Raw genomic sequence first — 21,398 nt, forward strand, 5'->3', positions numbered from 1 at the left:
TCATCATAGTAACTTCCCTTAACCCTTGACACCATTTGTAATATTCAAGGATGATTTTCTTTCACCAGAGTAACAAACATAACACAAACACGAAAACTCATCTCTGACCATTTAGTGCTCAGTTGAACTAAAAACACATAAATGCTTATATCATTTTGTTAATGTATTGTTTATTTCTTTAATTATGCATAAGAACCACTTTTATTAATCAACTTACATCTGATTGCAATGTTTATATGTAAGTCTTAACTCATGTAAATTGTAAACGTTCAGATAATTTAACTTGTAAAAAAAAAACACAAAAGACAAAAACGAGTTCATTCTCAATATCACAGTGTCAGTGACTTTCACCCTTCTTGCCAGCAACCTGTAGATACAGAAAAAAAAAGAGAGAAATATTTAAAAACCTTGACTGCCATTGCCTTGATGAATAATTTTAAGTGATGTATGCCAATTTATAACAATTTGTTTCAGTTTGTGTTGAAGGCTATTAGCTTATATATCAAACACTCTTGAATGTTCCCGGAACAAACGAGTGTAATATTTCTAGATCAAGGTGTAAATTACTTGCATCAGACCAGCTCTTAGCCCGCGCCGCTTTAAATTCTTGCAAAAATTGTCCCTATTTGGCCAAGCCTGAAATGTGTTCCCCAGTGACCTAGGTCCTTATTTTAATGTTTTTATCATACATGTACACAGTAGCTACAATTTTTTGAAATCAACATGAAGAATGGAACTATTCAGCTAAAAGCAAATTTAGAATGGCGGCGTGGCCGTGTGGTTAAAATGCCAGACTAATTATCTAAGGATTGCTTACTGCGTTGGTTCAAACCCAGTCAGGGGCAAGCCCTTGTTTCCTTGAGCCAGAAACTTTACATTCATTGCTTAATGCTGGTTGCTTTCAGGAACAAATTCGTGTGTGTTTCAATACACTTACAGCTTCCAAGACAATCAAACTAAAAAAGATTCACAAAATCCTAATAGTATCACTAATGAACTGTTCTCCAACTGTTCCTTCGCCCAGAAATATGCCACTTCAATCAGTAGGGAGCTGAGCAAGCGCACACATCCGTGCAGTCTGTCCAGACTGTATACTGTTAGTAGTTAATTTTTTTATATTGATATTGAAATCCCTTAAATTTTGAATGGACTGTTCCAAAATCAAATTCTGGGCCAGTCAAAGGGTTATGCAATTAAATGAAATATACTGAAGTGTTTTAATTAATTATGATCAAGAAATAAGATAAATTATTTAATTTTACCCATGAAATATGGTGCTATATCAGTCAAATATATTTCATATTTTTTAAAAATAAATATGAAATATAAATATGAAAATGGGCGAAGTCAAAACTCATATTTATTTTAAGGGACTTCTTTCGCCTTTTTGTTTGAAAAAACTGATAAATACAAAACAACTTTTTCTTGAATATTGTTTTGAAACTATCTAGCATGATAGAAAATGGTCTAACTAAGAAAATTAATCCGAACACCAATATCCTTATTTCAGTAATTAATGCTGTACACACGTTTAAAGAGTTGTTTACATGACGTCACAGCGTAGCGCCAAACAGCACGTGCTTACGCATAAATTACTGCGCGCTGTACAATTGCAGTTGTTAGCAAGCAAGGGGATTCGTTACCATTTTCTTTGATAATGAAATTAAATAAAAAGGTTTTTTTTTTCGTGAAATATGGTATATATTTTCATTCAACATGATAAAATGCAACATATTTTCACTCCCCGTACCGGCTCGTAAAAAATATGTGGCACTTTATCATGTTTCATGAAAATATATTCCATATTTCACACAAACGAAAAAATATCCTCTTATTATTCTTACCCTTTTAAAATCACTCATATTTGTCGCACCTACGGGAGTTCCAATAAAACCAAGATAATCCAACTGAGTTACCTCCCCTCCTTCTTGGTTATCTTTTATAAATAACTGCAAAAGATACAAAAATCATGTTTTTCTTGTTGGATTTGTTAAATAATATTCTTTTGGTTTTACAGAGCACCAACAAAAACCAATTTAAATGCCCACAATTTATTATGCCCAAAAAATGTCTTTATTTCTATTTCTAAATAGTTTTACTTCTCTCTTGTTCAAAAAGATACAAATTGGCCAACAACTTGATCTTTTTTTCTACTGTTGATTTAAGGCAATAAATTAGCTATAGAGATTTAGTAATTTGTATGGCAGTCAAAATACTACTTTGTTTACATGTACATTTTGTTACTTTTATGAAAAATAATTTCACATTTTCAGCTACATTCTTCAGGTAACCAGTATCTAGCATATTCTAAAACCATTATTTAAATGTTGTAAAAGTCATATTTGCCCTGTCTTAATAAGTAAAAATTTGTTCATTTTTGAGGCACAATGTGCCTTTAAGGCAAATGGTGCCAAAATAAGGAAAGATGATTTTTTGCTTAATCTGTTATATTACACACATGTTAAACACATTACTGGCGGAAGAAGATCTTAGATGTCTCTGGACAATATTGCAAGTTCTAACAGATTCAGCAGTAGAACCACCATTTTCCGTCTGTAAGCTAGTAGGATAGTTTCATCACATGAAATGAGGCCTCTGACTGAGTTCAAACCCACAAAAGCATGAAGAGCAAGACATTCTGATAACTTTTGTTACTTAGGCATACACATAATATATTTTGTCATACACCCTTGATGATTTTGCGACTCTGTAAAAACAATGGTATTGAACGGCCATGAATATATTTTGATGTGACGTCATTTTTGGTATATAAACATAATGTCAAGATGTGCTAAATGTTAGCATTATATTATAGGCGCATCAATGAACAAGAGCTGTCGGTAGGACAGCAACGCTCGACTATTCTTAGTGCTTGATAGTAAAAAAATAATGCTTGATACAATTACCTCCTCCTGTTTACAGGTTGGGGTAACGATGGTGAACAAGTGTGTAAAGTTTCAAAGCCATATGTCAATGGACTTTGAAAATATTTGAACTATTACAAAAACTTTAACATAAGTGGTTACGCCGACGCAGACACTGATGCCCGGCTGACTACAATAGCTCTACTTACTCTTATCGAATAGTCGAGCTAAAAATGGTTCTTTTCTTACATCAAACGTACTTCATTCTTGGTATGTGATAAACAGAATATTAAATTAGTGTAAGTTTAAAAAACTCGTTAAACAAGAGCCCAGTTTGAGCCGGGTGATGCTCCCCGAATAGGTTTTGGACACAGGAAAGTACACCTCTTGTAGTTTCAGAGTTATGTCCGTGGAAAAAGTTCAAAGGGCAATAATTCCAAAATTAGGCAAGGCAGAGTAACAGTTCTTTGCACTGCACTTCTAATCAATGTGATCTATCAACCTACAAAGTTTCTTGATGATATCTCTTATGATTTCCAAGTTACGTCCTGGACAATTCAAAAAGTAAAAATAAACAAAGGGCAATAACTCCAGAATTAGGCAAGGTAGAGTTATAATTCTTGTGCACTGCACATCTACCCATTGAGATTTATCTACCTACAAAGTTTCATGTTGATATCTCTTATAGTTTTACAGCTATGTCCTGGACAAGATTTTTCTAAAAGGGGAGATTATTCAAAAATAAGGCTTAACAGAGTTATGGTTCTTTTGCACTGCACATCTACCCATTGAGATCTATTCACCTACAAAGTTTCATGTTAATATCTCTTATAGTTTTAGAGTTATGCCCCTGGCAAGATTTTTCTATAAGGGGAGATAATTCAAAAACCGGGCAAAATAGAGTTATGGTTCTTTGACACTGCACTCCCCCTCGATGCCCTCTACTACTGTATGAAGTTTCAACAAATTATCTCCAAGGGTTTTCAAGTTATGCTCCGGACAAGACAACGGACGGACGGACAGACGGACAAGGCGCCGACTATATGCTCCCCCGAAATTTTTCGGGGAGAATAAAAAATTCAATATTAAACTTACACTCATTCAATATTCTCTATATGTTATTTAACGACATGCCACATTGAAGCCTTCTTCATGACATTTAAAAATGAGGTTACCATGATTTTAACAAAACTTGACCCTCCACTTAAATTCCTGAGGGTCAAATCTAGTCTTTAGGAAATTTAAAGGGTCTAAGAGTCATTTCCAGGATCAAACGGACACCCTGATACGATTTCACAATTGACTGCCAGATGTGTTTTTATGGAATGTAATAATATATTTATTCAATACTTACTGTTATATTTGATACATTTTGGAATTTAACGTATCTCAACTGCACCAAATTACCTTCTTGAATATCATCTGAATTCAAGCTAAAAAGAAAACAACAATAAACAGAATGATAACATTAATTCAAACTTTCCTTCAATTATGTAGACAAATAATATCTGTCAAAAAGAAAACAACAATAAACAGAATGATAACATTAACTCAAACTTTCCTTCAATTATGTAGACAAATAATATCTGTCATATGTTGCTGTTCGAATTGAAATATCCGTCCCAAGGAAACCCGCTCATATTCCATAACATGTTAAATTTTTTATCTTAAAAAAAACAATTTTCCATTACACCTGTAACTATTTTCTTACAACAGTGTATGAAATTACAACTTCATTCATTATAATAACAGTAAAATTTCATCATCCTAACCATGCCATTGTATAGCACATAACTTATCTGGCATCTGGCACCCCCCATGCCAGATGAAATTTTCGGCATGTGTAAAACTAACAGAAACACCAGTCTGATATGCAAGAATATTTAAGTTGCTCCTTTTTAAGTGAATTAGCATCAATGTTTATATTCTTCTGATGCACTGTAAGGCTTGCTGACATTGTGTAGGTCATACGTCGATTTTCCAGCTTTACCCATTGAGGAAGACAGTGCTTTCCTATACATTATTTCAGTCACAAGATGGCGCCAGAGTAGAACCACTGACCTTCTGTAAGCTAGTGGGTTTGCTTACTCTGGTGAAAAAATTCGCAGATAACAGGATTTGAAACAATTGCGTGAAACCGTAACCTAAGGCAATAGAAGACCACACTTGTTATGGGGTAGGCTAGCACTATTAATCCCTTGAAATGTGGTAAATAAATTTCTTTTTTCCAGTGACTTTCCTTGTTTTCTTTGTAATATCATGCATCTAATATTTCTTTATATAAAACACATGTACTATTATGTTTTTTTTTTCTTTGTTACACATACATTTATTTTTATAAATAAAAAGTTTTTATGTTAAACAGACTCCACTGTAGTTTTTTGACGTGAAGGGACCGAAAATATTTTTTCAACATTTTTGTATAAATAGATGTTTGTTGAGACTTATAACTCATATACAAATTTTCAAAACATTCGCTAACTCCGTATCCCAAAAATAATCAATTTCAATGTGCAATAAATTGACCCAAAAAATGAAAACCCCTGCAATGCTTTCCACAAATTGCATAAAAATAGATTATCAATTTAATACCGCGTATATTCATATACCATCTATTGCTTGGTTTCAAATTTAAGTGTACCAGTTGATTTAAGAAAGAATTTCAAATTTTATTATTTTAGGCTTTTGGAACTCAGCGAAGTTCCTTTAAAATTTAGTCATATGATAAAACAGTAATTGTCAATACTGTGTGTACCGTAAAATTCCTAATAAACGCCACCGGGGGCTTAACATTTTCAAAAAGGAGGGCTTTTATTACAACACAGTTTTTCCTAAATAAAAAAAATCAGTGTAAATACATTTAGTGTTAGCAAGAGTTGGTAATAACACTAAAAAGTGCTAAGGTTTTAAAGTTCATATTATACATATTTGTGTTTACTATTAAACACTATGGATTCTGAATGATTTGAATAAAATTATGGCTTTAATTATGAGTTCAGCACTGATGAGTAGATTATTTTCCTTATCAAAAGGCCTGGGGGGGGGGGGGGGGCTTTATTAGGGGAGGGGCGTTTATTAGGAATTTTAAGGTATATCTACATAAAGTGTGTATTTGTCTCCGATATCGATATGCTTTGCACTGAATCATTGACAGATCTAGCATATAACACCCCAAACCTATCAATACAAAGGTATAAAAAGAGTTTAACATACTCTAACTGTTGTGTGGGGGTCATACCATCTGCTGAATCAAAGTCTAATGATCTCGGTTGATTCTGGAACACTTTTACAGTCTTTGGTCCTTTATCTGTCAATACAAATAACATGAGATATGGTGACATAAGAAATTCTGTTCAAGTTGAGTACAAGAATTGCTATTATCAGAAATTAAAAACACTTTCATACATAATTAGCATGTATTCAATTTTCTGTAAAGTAGTCATAAAAGTTTTTTTCATCAGCTATGAACATCTTTTTAGTATAGTAATAATAGTTCAAACATGTAAGTTCAATTGCCAAACAAGTTTTTGCAACTAATATTAATCACTTTCAAGAACACTTCCTGGAACCAACCAGTATCAGTCATATACACAAACATGATTGTGACCGGAGTTGGGCTCGAACACATGATCCTCGGGTTGAGAGGCAGATACCTTAACCACTAGGTCACCACTCCCCTATAGTTAACTTGCAGCAAAATGGATGTATAAAAGCTTAAAACAGACATGTACTTGAGGCACACCTAAGACACCTTCCTGGAACTATGGAATCTGTGTAAAGGCACTGCCTTACCATGAATTTCATTTATCATGTGCTTTGGTTTATCATGTATTTTGGTTTATCATGTATTTTGGTTATCAATGTGTTTTAGTTTATCATGTATTTTGGTTTATCATGTATTTTGGTTTACAATGTGTTTTAGTTTATCATGTGTTATGGTTTACAATGTGTTTTAGTTTATCATGTGTTTTGGTTTATCATGTATTTTGGTTTACAATGTGTTTTAGTTTATCATGTGTTATGGTTTACAATGTGTTTTAGTTTATCATGTGTTTTAGTTTATCATGTATTTTGGTTTATCATGTATTTTGGTTTACAATGTGTTTTAGTTTATCATGTGTTATGGTTTACAATGTGTTTTAGTTTATCATGTGTTTTGGTTTACAATGTGTTTTAGTTTATCATGTGTTTTGGTTTACAATGTGTTTTAGTTTATCATGTATTTTGGTTTATCATGTGTTTTGGTTTACAATGTGTTTTAGTTTATCATGTGTTATGGTTTACAATGTGTTTTAGTTTATCATGTGTTTTGGTTTACAATGTGTTTTAGTTTATCATGTGTTTTGGTTTACAATGTGTTTTAGTTTATCATGTGTTATGGTTTACAATGTGTTTTAGTTTATCATGTGTTTTGGTTTACAATGTGTTTTAGTTTATCATGTGTTTTGGTTTACAATGTGTTTTAGTTTATCATGTGTTTTGGTTTACAATGTGTTTTAGTTTATCATGTGTTTTGGTTTACAATGTGTTTTAGTTTATCATGTGTTTTGGTTTACAATGTGTTTTAGTTTATCATGTGTTATGGTTTACAATGTGTTTTAGTTTATCATGTGTTTTGGTTTACAATGTGTTTTAGTTTATCATGTGTTTTGGTTTACAATGTGTTTTAGTTTATCATGTGTTATGGTTTACAATGTGTTTTAGTTTATCATGTGTTTTGGTTTACAATGTGTTTTAGTTTATCATGTGTTTTGGTTTACAATGTGTTTTAGTTTATCATGTGTTTTGGTTTACAATGTGTTTTAGTTTATCATGTGTTTTGGTTTACAATGTGTTTTAGTTTATCATGTGTTTTGGTTTACAATGTGTTTTAGTTTATCATGTGTTATGGTTTACAATGTGTTTTAGTTTATCATGTGTTTTGGTTTACAATGTGTTTTAGTTTATCATGTGTTATGGTTTACCATGTGTTTTAGTTTATCATGTGACACATCATTTTCTTACCTTTAGGACCGTATAACTTTAATGAATGTAGTTTAACAGGCTGTGTGAATTCTATGCTTATTAACAGCTGAAAATACAAAACAAGAAAAACAATATTCAAAATCATATCATCATATTATTCTGTCTGATCAATAAAATTTTATTGTCAAAACACATGTTCTTTCTGTTTAAAAATAAAAATAAACATTTTGAAAACAAATTATCTGTCTGCATTAACAAAACATCTGTTTTCAAACTTTCAATTCAAAACAATTCTTTGAATCAATAAAACTTTATTTTTCAACACCTGGTTCTGTCTTTTGCATAAAAATAACTTTGTTTTCAATACATTATTATGTTCTATCTCTGTAAACAAAACTTTGTTTTCAAAACACACATTCTGTCAGAATAAATTAAACATTATTTCTAAAATACTTTTTCAAACACTCAATGTCTCTGTGTAAACAAAACTGTATGTTCCATTGTTGTAATCAAAACTGATTCATTAAGAATGTAATTTGTAACTCAATATAACAACAGCTGTCACAGGAGACAGCGAAGCTCGACTAATAAAATACTGGACGCAGTAAGGAGGACAAAACTATGAAAGAAAAATCAATTATGTATAATTATGTATTAAGTTATAGTAAAAAAATAACATTTGTTAACATAAATTCCAAGATCAAGGGGAATAATTCTAGAAATAGTCATGCTAGAGTTATGGACCTTGCCACACAACATTTGTGTAATGATAAGAAATATATATTTGAAGTTTGAAGTAGATAGATTAAAAAATAAAGAAGTTATTATATTTCTTAAAGAAAATCCTAAGTTCAAAGAGAGATAAATCTGTAAATATTGCTTCAAGAGTTATGAACATTGTCACATAAAATGTAATTGATGATAAGGAATAAGTATTTGAAGTTTGAGGTAGATACCTTTAAAAATAAAAAAGTTAAAATAAAAAATAACATTTTTCTAGTAAATAAATCTAAGTTTATGGGGAGATAATTCTTGCAATATTGGTGCTAGAGCTATGAACCTTGTCACATAAGATGTGGATGATGATAACGTAAATATATTTGAAGTATGAAGTTGATCCCTTTAGAAATAAATAAGTTACAGTAAACAAGAGGGCCATGATGGCCCTGAGGTCGCTCACCTGTATATAGCCCCCCCCCCCCAACGTTGCAGGGCCAATTTAACCCAAGGGCTTTTATTTGTACAAACTTGGTAGACACCCATAAGAAGATGTTTCATGCTAAACAACTAAGCTCTAGCTAATTGGGCTTTTTAAAAGAAGATTTTTTTAAAGTTTTTACTATACACATATAGTTAAAAACAATGACACCCCTGGGGCCGCTATACACAACATATAAAGAAAATCAATGACCCCCGGGGCCGGGCCAATTTTGACCCCAAGTCTTTTATTTGAACAAACTTTGTAGACACTCACTAAAAGATGTTTCATGCTTAATATCTTAACTCTAGCTATTTGGGTTTTTTCAAAGAAGATTTTTTAAGTTTTTGCTATACACATATAAGGAAAATCAATGACCCCAGGGGCGGTGCCAATTTTGACTCCAGGGCTTTTATTTGAACAAACTTGGTAGACACCTATTAGAACATGTTTGATGCTAAATATCTTAGCCATAGCTCTTTGAGTTCTTTAAAAGAAGATTTTTTAAGTTTTTACTATATGCATATAGGGAAAATCAATGACCCCCAGGGCGGTGCCAATTTTGACCCCAGGGCTTTTATTTGAACAAACTTGGTAGACACTTATTAGAACATGTTTCATGCTAAATATCTTCGCTCTAACTCTTTTGGTTCGTTAAAAGAAGATTTTTTAAGTTTTTACTATATGCATATAGGGAAAATCAATGACCCCCTGGGGCGGGGCTAATTTTGACCCCAGGGCTTTTATTTGAACAAACTTGGTAGACACCTATTAGAACATGTTTGATGCTCAATATCTTAGCCATAGCTCTTTGAGTTCTTTAAAAGAAGATTTTTTAACTTTTTACTATATGCATATAAGGAAAATCAATGACCCCCCGGGGCGGGGCCAATTTTGACCCCAGGGCTTTTATTTGAACAAACTTGGTAGACACCCATTAGAACATGTTTCATGCTAAATATCTTAGCTCTAGCTCTTTGGGTTCTTTAAAAGAAGATTTTTTAAGTTTTTACTATATGCATATAGGGAAAATCAATGACCCCTGGGGCGGGGCCAATTTTGACCCCAGGGCTTTTATTTGAACAAACTTGGTAGATTCTCACTAGAAGATGTTTCATGCCAAAAATCTTAGCTCTAGCTCTTATGGTTTTTTAAAAGAAGATATTTAAAGTTTTTTCTTTCGGTTGCCATGGCAACCAGAGTTCTGCATGGAATTAAATTCTTTGAACAATTTTTAAAGGTGACCACCAAAGGAACATTCCTGTGAAGTTTGGATGAAATTGGCTTAGTGGTTTATGAGGAGATGTCATTTAAAGTAAAAGTTTACGGACGGACGACGGACGAAAAGCGATCACAAAAGCTCACCCTGTCACAAGTGACAGGTGAGCTAAAAATAATATTTTGTATGGAAAATTCTAAGTTCAAAGGGAGATAAATCTGAAAATATTGGTGCTAGAGTTATGAACCTTGTCACATTAGATGGGGATGATGATAACGTAAATATATTTGAAGTATGAGGTTGATCCCTTAAGAAATAAAGAAGAAACAGTAAAAAATAGTATTTTTTGAGGAAAATTCAAAGTTCAAGGGGAGATAAATCTGAAAATATTGGTGCTAGAGTTATGAACCTTGTCACATAAGATGGGGATGATGATAAGGTACATATATCTGAAGTATGAGGTTGATCCCTTAAGAAATAAAGAAGAAACAATAAGAAATAGTATTTTTTGAGGAAAATTCTAAGTTCAAGGGGAGATAAATCTGAAAATATTGGTGCTAAGTTATGAACCTTGTCACATAAGATGGGGATGATGATAAGATACATATATTTGAAGTATGAGGTTGATCCCTTAAGAAATAAAGAAGTATCAGTAAAAAATAGTATTTTTTAAGGAAAATTCTAAGTTCAAGGGGAGATAAATCTGAAAATATTGGTGCTAGAGTTATGAACCTTGTCACATAAGATGTGGTTGATGATAAGGAACATATATTTGAAGTTGATACCTTAAGAAATGACAAAGTTATAGTGAAAAATATTTTACTGCACCAAAACTTTAATCTAAAATCTGGACGCGGACGCCAAGGCGAGTAGGACAGCTCTCCATATACTTCGTATAGTCGAGCTAAAAATTGTATGTTTGACTCGAGACCTTTGGTCTTGACCCTTAAAAATTCTGGAATGCACATGTCTACCAGTCATAAAATCATCTTTTGACCCGTGATAATTTCTGATATATGCATGGAAACTTTCCTGTTTGTCAACCACTAAATGCTGACACATGAATTTAGCATTTACAAAGCAATAAGCCCCGTCTACAGTAGGCGTGACAAATTATCTACATTAAAGTGGTTTAAGCCAATCACTGATGGGTGCACTTGTGGTTTACATCCGATAGCGAGAAGAAAAACAGAAATTTGTCCACTTATCAATACACTGAACACCCTGTACACTTATATTTGTGTTTGCTTTGCCAAAAACAAAAAGGGAGTTAATCAACCACTTACCAGTAAATTACAGTCAGATACAATAACTTCATCTGTAAAGTTATCAATTTATCAATTATACAAATTAATTAAACAAAGGGAGAGAACTACTACTAACTTGTTCATCACAGTCAGATTCCAGATAGCCTCCCTTGGATGTAAGACAATGAGCTAGGGGGTTATCATCACTTTCATTTAAACATTCACAACCAGATTTGTTGATAAATGAAGACAAGTCCATCTGAAATAAATGTGGCAAAAACAGGTTAAAACAATATATTGTGAACGTTTCACTAACATTCTTAAGTTTTGTGTATCTTTTTACGTAAATTTGGACTTACGCAAAACATAAATTTATGTTAGTTGTGTTTCACTATAAACAACATGCAATTTACACCAGCAATTAGTGAGCGTAACTTTATGTTTAAACTTACGCAAGTGCGTAATTAAGAAAATATAGTGAAACGCAAATAAATACGACAAAGTTCTGCTTACACAAAAAGTTACGTTAAGATTACAGTGACGATAACGAAAGTATGTTAGTGAAACGCATCCCTGTTTCTAGGGATATCAATCTTTATTCTTTGGTTGCGAGACCACAGACAGATCACTTACTCAAACTTAACAAGACAACTCACTGACGACGTTTGATCGTCCTCATGTTTAAAGTTTATCTTATTTAAGCACATGCCACCTTGATGCCACTGACTTAAACTGTGGGAGGATAATAATCACCCTGTCACAGGATGTCAAGTAGTCTCTAATCCTAAAATTGGAAAGAAAAGTACAAACAGAATCATACTTACATGACCTTTGACTGTCACTTCATCACCACCATCATCATCTGCTTCTCCATACCACTTCTTTATTTTTTCTTCAAGAGCATTTGGGTCAGCGCCTCTTTGTGAATCAATTTTTACTTTATTCCGGTAGAATATGAAAGTGGGCATTGCTGACACACCTTGGTCCTGAGCTGTGGACTGAAAAACATTACAGCTAAGTGAAAAAGAGTATTTTGAAGAAATTTGACGATACTATTTGGTAATAATCAAATAAACAAATTAGAACTTTTTTCTGCCCTTTTTCAGACCATCTGATTGTTGATGAACAGATGAATGCTTATTAAACGTATCTGAGATTAAGAGAATAGATAAGTTAAATAGGAGCATGGCATCACTCGTCTGATAAAGTTCTTAGTTAAAAAAGGGCATATTGATTTAACTTAAGAATAACGCCCCTTGTCTAAAATCTGCACTTTGTCATGATTAACATGTTTTTGTTTGTTTGTTTGTTTGTTTCATTTTACGCCTTTTCCCAACAGTATTTCAGTCATATAGGCGGGTAGTTTCCTAACCATCGTTCCTGGAGAGTTACACCAGTACTAGACAACCTTCCTCCGCGCTAAACTACCAAAGCATCTCCCGAGGATGGAACCCACGCCAGAGAGGTACCTGGATTAGAAGTCATCGACTCTAACCCCTCGACCACAGAGGCGGTACAATTAACATGTAGTTTCATGTTGATAATTTTCAAAATGTTTGAACAATAACCTACTGTACATAATTATTAATGTATTTGCATGATGTCACACAAACAACAACATAGTCGGGATCATAACAGCTCGACTTGTTCTTCTAAATACATGTATACAAGCCAAGAATGTACCAGTAAATGAGAGAAGCAATTCAATGTTTACCAACAAGTAGATGTTATGCATCATATTATATAAGTTTTACAACTGCACAAAACAATTGAATATTTCATACAGCTCTATGAAAGTTTCAGTACTATAAAAAGTAACAGACTGTGTTACAATTTTATGTTACCTGGCATTTATCCACATCAACCTTTAGGAAAACAGCTTTTGGGTATTTCTCACTCAGCTGCACATACACCGGGGCAATATTTCTACATGGTCCACACCTTTAAAAATAAAAGGATAGTAACACAAACACTGAATATCAACAGGAAATATTCCAATGCAAGAACAGGGATGGAAAATTATTTTCAGAGCAACTTGTCCTGCAGGACGGGTGGCCTCCACTTTATACTTGTCCATCATTTTTGACTTGATTTTTTAAGATAAACTTGCCGATGCAATAGAACGTCGTCGATGCAAGTGACCGCTAAAACATCTCATAATCAATTTGTTAACATAAATTTTACAAACCAAAACCAGAAACTAAGCTTGTGTTTTAGGTTATGTTTAAATTGCGCATTTTATAGATCATTGTCAGGCACATTCCAGTCACACCCATATATGCCTTATTCTCATCGATTCGTGCCTTCTCATCGATTCATGACCTAAATAATTGTCTGGTATAAATACTTCTGCAAGGACATACACCATCCGAAAACTACACAAGTTTTATTAGACACTCGATTTGACAATTCTATCCAATCAAAATGCGTAATTGAACAGGTGTAAATGACCTTACCCTACAATCAGCTGGCGACCTAATTACTTTAAAATATTCGATATTAATGTTTTAATTTATCAAACACACTTACACTTAAGCCAAAAAAATATTCATTATGCTGTAAGAATTTACTTAAGACTTTGAAACATATATTGATCAGATCGGGCTGAAAATAACCATGCGAACATTTAGTGGTGTGAGCACCTATATTTTGATGACGTCACAGGGTGAATCGGATTTCACGAATCGATGGGTAAGCGTCCAGCTGAGCAAGACAGTCATGGTTGACATGTTCAGTTGCTCTAATCTTTGAGCGGTTGTTTTTAGAAGTAATTTAAAGTTTGTGAACTTTTAGATAATGAATTTATTTAACAAATGCACTAATTGAACTGTATGTACGTCTGATATTTGTTGTGCAAGTGCAATTTTTCCAAATAAGAGTCACGAATCGACGAGAGAAAAGCATATATCCAATTAACAATGCTGTTAGAGCTTTATACATTGCACAAATTATACATTTATAACCTAAAACACAAGCTTTATTTCCGGTTTTTCCATCGTTAAATGTAAATAAACAGATTTTGAGAAATCTAGCATTCTAATACATAGGCAAATTACTGCTCAACCTGCCGGACGAGCATGCAACGATTTTGTACTCGTCCTGCATCAATGTCTACTTGTAATTATGAGTGGACGAGTGGAATTTTTAGCTCCCTGAAGAAAAATGTTTGAAGAAACAAAACATAAAAGCCAATTCATATTTTCTATTATTTCCAAGTTTATATTATTGTTCATCAGTGCTATTCTACAGAAGTCAGAAACTTCAAAAGGAGCGATAGCGACTGAAGAATGTTTCTAATTTCTTTATGAATTTTAACATACCTAGTGTCAACCTTTTATTTGGCATTATTATTCACTTTATTACCTCACTTACGTGTGACCTGTCTATTTTTACAAATGACGTTCTATGAAGCACTATGAAAAATTATAGAAACTGCTCTTTAAAATTTAAATAAATTGCAGTCCATATATTTTTTCTAGAAAAGCCCATAATTTTTCGAACTTACCAAGTTGCATAGAAGTCAACAACAACAAGTTTTGTACCAGCATTCGTGAGTTCTACATCAAACTCTGGATCGGTTTCTATTGTACGCACATTCCCAGCCATTTTAAAGCTTTGTTAATGTAAATTTTAACGAAGAAATATAAAATAAGAGATGACTGTTGAAAACTTGCCGCTTCCGGTGTTTAGATGTAAAAGAACCCAAAGTGATATTTTGACCGAACGCTCAACAAATGCCACCAGGTAAAAATAAACACCAAAAAGACACCCTGTTTTGTTTTTATGGAGGGGAATATCCGCCATAGTTATATGTTGTAAGTAAATTCATGAATTGATAACCTGACATAGGTGTCATTGATAAACTATCGATTACATGTAGCTCCTGTCTAGTATTGTTACATGTATGTGCTATGTTATACATGTAAATAAGAGTTGAAAAAGTGAAAAAAATTATAGTCTTATACAGTATATATACGTATACTACAGTGTGTGTCTATGTGTGTATATTGTATAAGTAATAGAATGATAATAATAATAATAATAATAATAATAATAATACACTCAACTTAACAAAACATATGCATGTATGTCTTTAAAACATTTGTCAATATAGCGAATATTTAAAGGTAGCCCGGGTCTCCACGATACCGGTGTACATATTTTATACAAGGTGTTTTTCAGATAAAATTTTACTGACTTGAAAAAAAGAGGGAATTAACAACTTCATTAACATTTAATCCTTTTAGAAATACATTACAGCGTTCTGTTACTATGAAATTCACGCTCACTACAAATGTAAACAATGGTCGACCATTTTGTATGACGTAGATAAACAGACTTCATGCTACCGGTGCACTGGTAAAAATGTTGTTTATATGGAAAGCCATTGCAGTTTTAATAGCAAAAATATCATTTTAGCATTCTTGTATTCCTATCTAAAAAAATAACTTAAAAACAACATAAAAACGTGTGTTTAAATAGTTTACTGTTCATCTTTTATTACCCCCAAGGGATCTCTGTATTAGAATCTTACACTCCCAATTACAGGTGTATATTATACCATGTGACTGGATTCAAAAATTCCCCCTTCACTTTATTTTAGTGTTGTTGTGATTTTTTGGTCCTTTTATATCATTGAATCTATTTTATTACTATATGATGAAGATAAAATATCAATATGGCACTTTACACAGGCTCCCTTAACAGACTGAATGAAACTGACTTTTCAATTTTCACAAACTGTTTTATATGCACTAATGGCTTTCCATAGATTAATTTTTTCCCGCCAAAAATGGTGTCAAAAGGTCAAGTGACATGTAATGGAGGTAAGAATGACGTCAACACCTGTCATTTTTTATTTTTTTGGAAAAAAATGTGTTTTGTAGAGAGACCGATTTATGCAATGGAGGAAAAGGATAGTAAATGAAAAATAAGGTAGGATATGTGAAATATTTTCTTCAGAAACTCATTAAAATGTTTAAAAACTTTGAAATAGCAAATATTACTAGAGCATGTCAATATAAACACTCGGTAGGTGGCGTTGACAATAATATCGCGAGATATGTGAATACACCGGTACCGTGGAGCCACCGGTATCATGGGGTTCGAGTATATACTGTTCCAAATGTTCAAGCCATGATAAGAAAATGTGTCCATAATATAATTTGTTTTAGGTCTGGTCCATAATAGAATATCTTTTCGTGAGTTAGATCTTAAATTGTATATTTCATTGCCTGATAAATAAATCAATTATGTTATATTAATTTGTACCATGTAATTTAAAGTTTTTTTAAACAAGTCGTGTGATATTTACATCTGTCAAGGAATGGTAACCAGTTAAGAGATTCGAATAGCTTCATTGACGGAGATCTTTATGTTTGCTGTAAAATGAGTTTAGCAACTTGTTTTTTTTTTCGTAATTTACAAACATTATTTGTGTAGTTTGCGTTTTCTTAACCCCATATAATACAACGATGTAATACCACTCATGCACGGGACCTCGATTTATTGTCTCATCCGAAAGCTTTTTTTAAGACTGTTAGAGTTAAATCAAAAGCAACGATACCAGTTCTGCATTAACAATTTTCAATACTATTCCTTACAATGTCATATAATATGCATTTGAAATTCTGCATTCCTTAATGTCAATTAATATACATAGAAGGTAACAAATGTAATATGAATAAATAAGAATGCAATCAACACACATTAACATATAAACATGTTATCAAGATACATATCTTTTTCGGGATAGTCCCCTCCATAGAAATCATCACTGCTTTGTGCTGCATGCCTCTTTGATAAGACCTAACCACCTACAAAGTTTTAGGTTGTTCTGCCAGGAACCGTAATGCACTTAAGTTGTTTACGTCATGTGTGCAGAAGAAATCTGTGGTGTATACATGTATAAGATTGTTTGTAATAAGGTAAATTGTACTCAAAGTTTATTGGCATGCGCCAATTTTAAAAGATTTAAAAGCATGTCAACGATCAAAGTATTGAAATAAAGGGAAATGGAAAGTGATAAATCAAAAAGTTGTACAGTGTGATCATTCATGTAAACATAATTTGCGGTAAAAAATGCAAATTTGTGTATGAAAAGGTTAATTTTGTTCTAACAATGCAACATGAAATAAAGTATCATCAGGGGAGGAGGGCTTTACAGAGATATACAACACACTTATTTAATTTAACGCATTGACATATCGCATTCTTTTATTTGCTTAATTGTGTAGTAATTGCCTACGTGAAACCATCACATTCAGTGCCTTCAGTGCTTTGATCTATATTGCAGTATTAATGATAATATCATTTTCTTTTTCAAGTAAATTGAATTCAATGATAAGTTTCTCATGGAACTAAAAACGTTCCATTATGTAAAATAGCTCGTTTCTTTGCTGTAATTATCTAAAATTGGTACGTGGGCTTGCGATACCACAACAGCTCTTGAAAATTTCGGAATTCAGTCTCGGTTGTTGGAAAATTCTACATGAAGATTTTCACATCATCTGATATATCTCAGAATTCCGGGTACCCTCCACTAAATTTCCATAGTTTCTTAAAGTAACAGCAATGTTATCTATAATCATATTACTTAAATCGAGTAATATATAAAAAGTCACGCGGGTTGACTACCTAAGTAAAGGTGTCAAAATTTAATTGCAATATGTTTTTGTTAGCCATTGGAGTAATAATGTATAAAGGACTTTCAAAAACAGTTATTATTCAGAGCGGGTGCTATGGTGCAGTGGTTATACTGAAAAAAGGAACAAGAAATTTACTGAAACAGCTAACTCACAAATAAAACGGATAAACATTTTCAAATAAAAACTTAAATAGCCGATAAGAACCGCCTCAACAACAAAGAATCATTAACAAAAACGTTAGCCTTTATACAAAATATAATTATCATGATGTTTTGTAACAACCATAATAAAAAGAAGTGAAAACCTTAAAATTCGCTTACCTTTTGGGAAAATTTGATTCTTTATCTTATTATCTATTTTCTTATTTATATTTATTACTTTTTTTTACTATTTTGTGGAGGGTGGTGTATGTGTACGGTTATACGAAATTATACAAAAACATATCTGGATGGAATATAAAAGTTTATTTCTGACTTGTACCTTCACATACAATCATTAATTTTTATTTCCAAAATTTAAGCACAAATGAACCGTATACGTACACTTTTCATGTACTTGTACCTTTTCTTTAAAGTTTATAAATGTTATAAAGCAAAGGGAGGCCGATGTAATTAAACACAATTTTGAATGTAGTATTTAGGACAAAGGAAAAAAGAACTATTCGGATGAACTTCGATAACGTTCGTAGCACCTGCTATATTATCAAATGGTCAGTTAAACTTTGATAACAGAAACTACCCATACAAAGTGTATATGTATTAAGAAAACCATTTATTTAAGATTGCAATTATCTCTCTGTACTTTCGAATCAGTATAATATTAGTTGGCTATAAGCAATGCTTTTAGTTCCTGTTTTTTAAAGTTTTTATGAAATTCGTAGCACGTTTATACTGAATTATACCGACATACATGTATAGGATATTGAAAATTACATAAGAGGACATTACAATGGCCTATAAGCATATGTAAATGTATGCTTTAAAATTATGTGCAAAAATAACTTTTAATGAATTTTGTAAATAATATTTTTTACATTTTTTTTTATTTTACTCATACATTTGTATTTTTTAAACATACCTAATAGATGACGAAAAACAACACCAAAAACCCTTATAAATACAAATTTTGCATAGGTATTTTCCAACTTTTACACCAGTCAAAATTATGATGAAAAACGAAATGATATTATATCTTTGTAACAGACATTTTCGGATAATTAATCTCATTTCGATAAACGTTATGTCACGTTCCGATATTTTCATTGTAATGAACACGATAATGTCCAATATTACGTGACGTCAAAGCATGCGTTTATATCGACAATTCGATATATTTTCTTAAAATGCTTCTTATAAACAGGGAAATGCTATTTACCCTGTTTATTTTCTTTTAAAAGTTTTTTTTTAATTAAACGATATCTTCATAAGAGTGTTTAAAGTGCATATAATTTACACATAGGATCATCTTCTTCAGCATATAGAGATTTTCATAATTATTATAAAACATTTGGTGTCTTAGTTATTCATAATTACAAAGTGAATAACGGATTTAAAGCATCATGACGAATGTCACTCACATTTTTATGTTGATGATGACGAACGCATACTTACTAGGTATTGTAATTTTACTGTTTATTAGTCAAATGCTAAATAATGCAGAATAAATATTCGTGTGTTTATATATATAATAATTCGTTCAGTTTCTTATACGAGCATGTTATTTTTTTATCTGAAAAACTTAACTTGTGTCATGTTGTGTACATACGACGGGTCGCTGATTGATTGCAATTATATAACTAATTACTTACTAATTGTAAAAATCTTCTTCTTTATAACTCTGAAAAGCTGATAGAGCTTAGGTATTTTGTTTGTAACATTGTACGGCAGGTCACAGACTGATTGCAATTACTAATTACAAATTAATTGTAAAAATCTTTTCTCTTTTTCTCTGCGAAGCTTGTCGAGCTTAGATTGAATTTACTGTGAAACATTGTATAATGTACAACTACAATATGCGTTTAAACTATGTCATTTTTTTCCAAAACATTTGATAAAATATATGTTTTAAATAATAACTTGAAAGCTTTATTGCATGATTCAGGAACAAATAAAAGTGAGGCAGCAAGTAACACTAACAGCAGTGGAATTCTAACAGCGCCGTTTCCTGGCGCCACAAATATAGGTCAAAATGGCGGTAGTGGCTCTTCTGCTTCCGCTAGTCACAATATGGCGGGATGTCCAAAACTCGTTGCCAATTGCAACTTTGATTGCTTAACTATTGGGAAAAATGGGTGCATAATATGCACATGTACAAAGCAAGGTATTCAATTTGGCAAATATATTTGAACATATTTTTCGACAGTTTCGATTAGTAGGAAAATTGAGTTAGGCAAATATTTATGTTTAAATTGATACACATATTCTGGGTAGATTGCATAACGGTTAAAATTCGCATCTGATGTGTAATACAAAACATTCTATATCAACCTACCAATATTTCTAACATTACCGAAATTTCCACTATCTCTGCATATGGCACGTTATATGATATTGTTTCTATGTCAAGTTTGTATGCATTTTTGTTTATCAATGAATTAATTTTGAATACATGTACCGTATTGTTTTCAAAGGGTCCTCCATGACACTGTCAGGGGGCACTTCGCTAACGTCAAGTGGTACAGGCAGCCAATCAGGTCAAGGCTCATATATAGGTGGTGCTAATAATTCTTTATCTTTGACAAGTAAGTACCATTCCATTAAGTTGCATACCGGAAGTAGAGGCCATACTTGTTATTATTTCACTTCATGGTAGCGCACTGCATTGAATATCTCTAGATATCTTTTGTTGAGTTTAGGATTTTATCGACTATACAAAAAAATGTTTTGAAATACTTTAATAATGCAATGAATATCTTTTAACTAATTCTAAATATTAATATTTACGACTATTGACAATGAAAAAAAAGAATTTAAGGGGTTATTAAAAATAATTTACTTTTCAATAAAATTATAAAAGCTAATATCGGTAGTTTGAATTAGATATATTTGAATGATAACATATATTAAATAATGTATTTGCAGATGTCAATTCACCATTTTCAATTCACACCGGAAGTGCCGGAACCGGAAGTGGTGGGGCGTCTGGTGCAAGCGCCCAGGTATCACAGAATAGTAATGGCTGCCCTGCGTTTCCAAACAACTGCCATGCATCATGTACATCTTTAGATACAAAGGGATGTCCAATATGCACATGCACAAA

General features: G+C 32.3%; 1 protein-coding gene across 1 annotated transcript; it reads right to left on the reverse strand.

Moving 5' to 3' along the window:
• Positions 1 to 291: 291 nt before the first annotated feature.
• On the reverse strand, positions 292 to 15,203 carry LOC132752070 (thioredoxin-like protein 1). The gene is made up of 9 exons (XM_060742344.1): positions 14,999 to 15,203; positions 13,338 to 13,434; positions 12,318 to 12,491; positions 11,630 to 11,752; positions 7,869 to 7,935; positions 6,078 to 6,171; positions 4,219 to 4,297; positions 1,845 to 1,949; positions 292 to 367 (listed from the first exon to the last, which is right to left on the reverse strand). The coding sequence occupies exons 1-9, from the start codon at positions 15,097 to 15,099 to the stop codon at positions 338 to 340; spliced, it is 870 nt and encodes a 289-aa protein (XP_060598327.1). The 5' UTR covers positions 15,100 to 15,203; the 3' UTR covers positions 292 to 337.
• Positions 15,204 to 21,398: the final 6,195 nt, after the last annotated feature.

This window comes from Ruditapes philippinarum, unplaced genomic scaffold, assembly GCF_026571515.1.
Source record: "Ruditapes philippinarum isolate M1 unplaced genomic scaffold, ASM2657151v2 ctg7024_1_1_1_1, whole genome shotgun sequence".
Taxonomy (NCBI): domain Eukaryota; kingdom Metazoa; phylum Mollusca; class Bivalvia; order Venerida; family Veneridae; genus Ruditapes; species Ruditapes philippinarum.

Coding starts and splice junctions, on each gene's coding strand:
- LOC132752070 (XM_060742344.1), bottom strand. CDS start 15,099: ATGGCTGGGAATGTGCGTACAATAGAAACCGATCCAGAGTTTGATGTA. Junction 7,936..11,629: donor AATCTGACTGTGATGAACAA/GTTAGTAGTAGT, acceptor TTGTATTTTCAG/CTGTTAATAAGCATAGAATT. Junction 1,950..4,218: donor AAAATGTATCAAATATAACA/GTAAGTATTGAA, acceptor TATCTTTTGCAG/TTATTTATAAAAGATAACCA.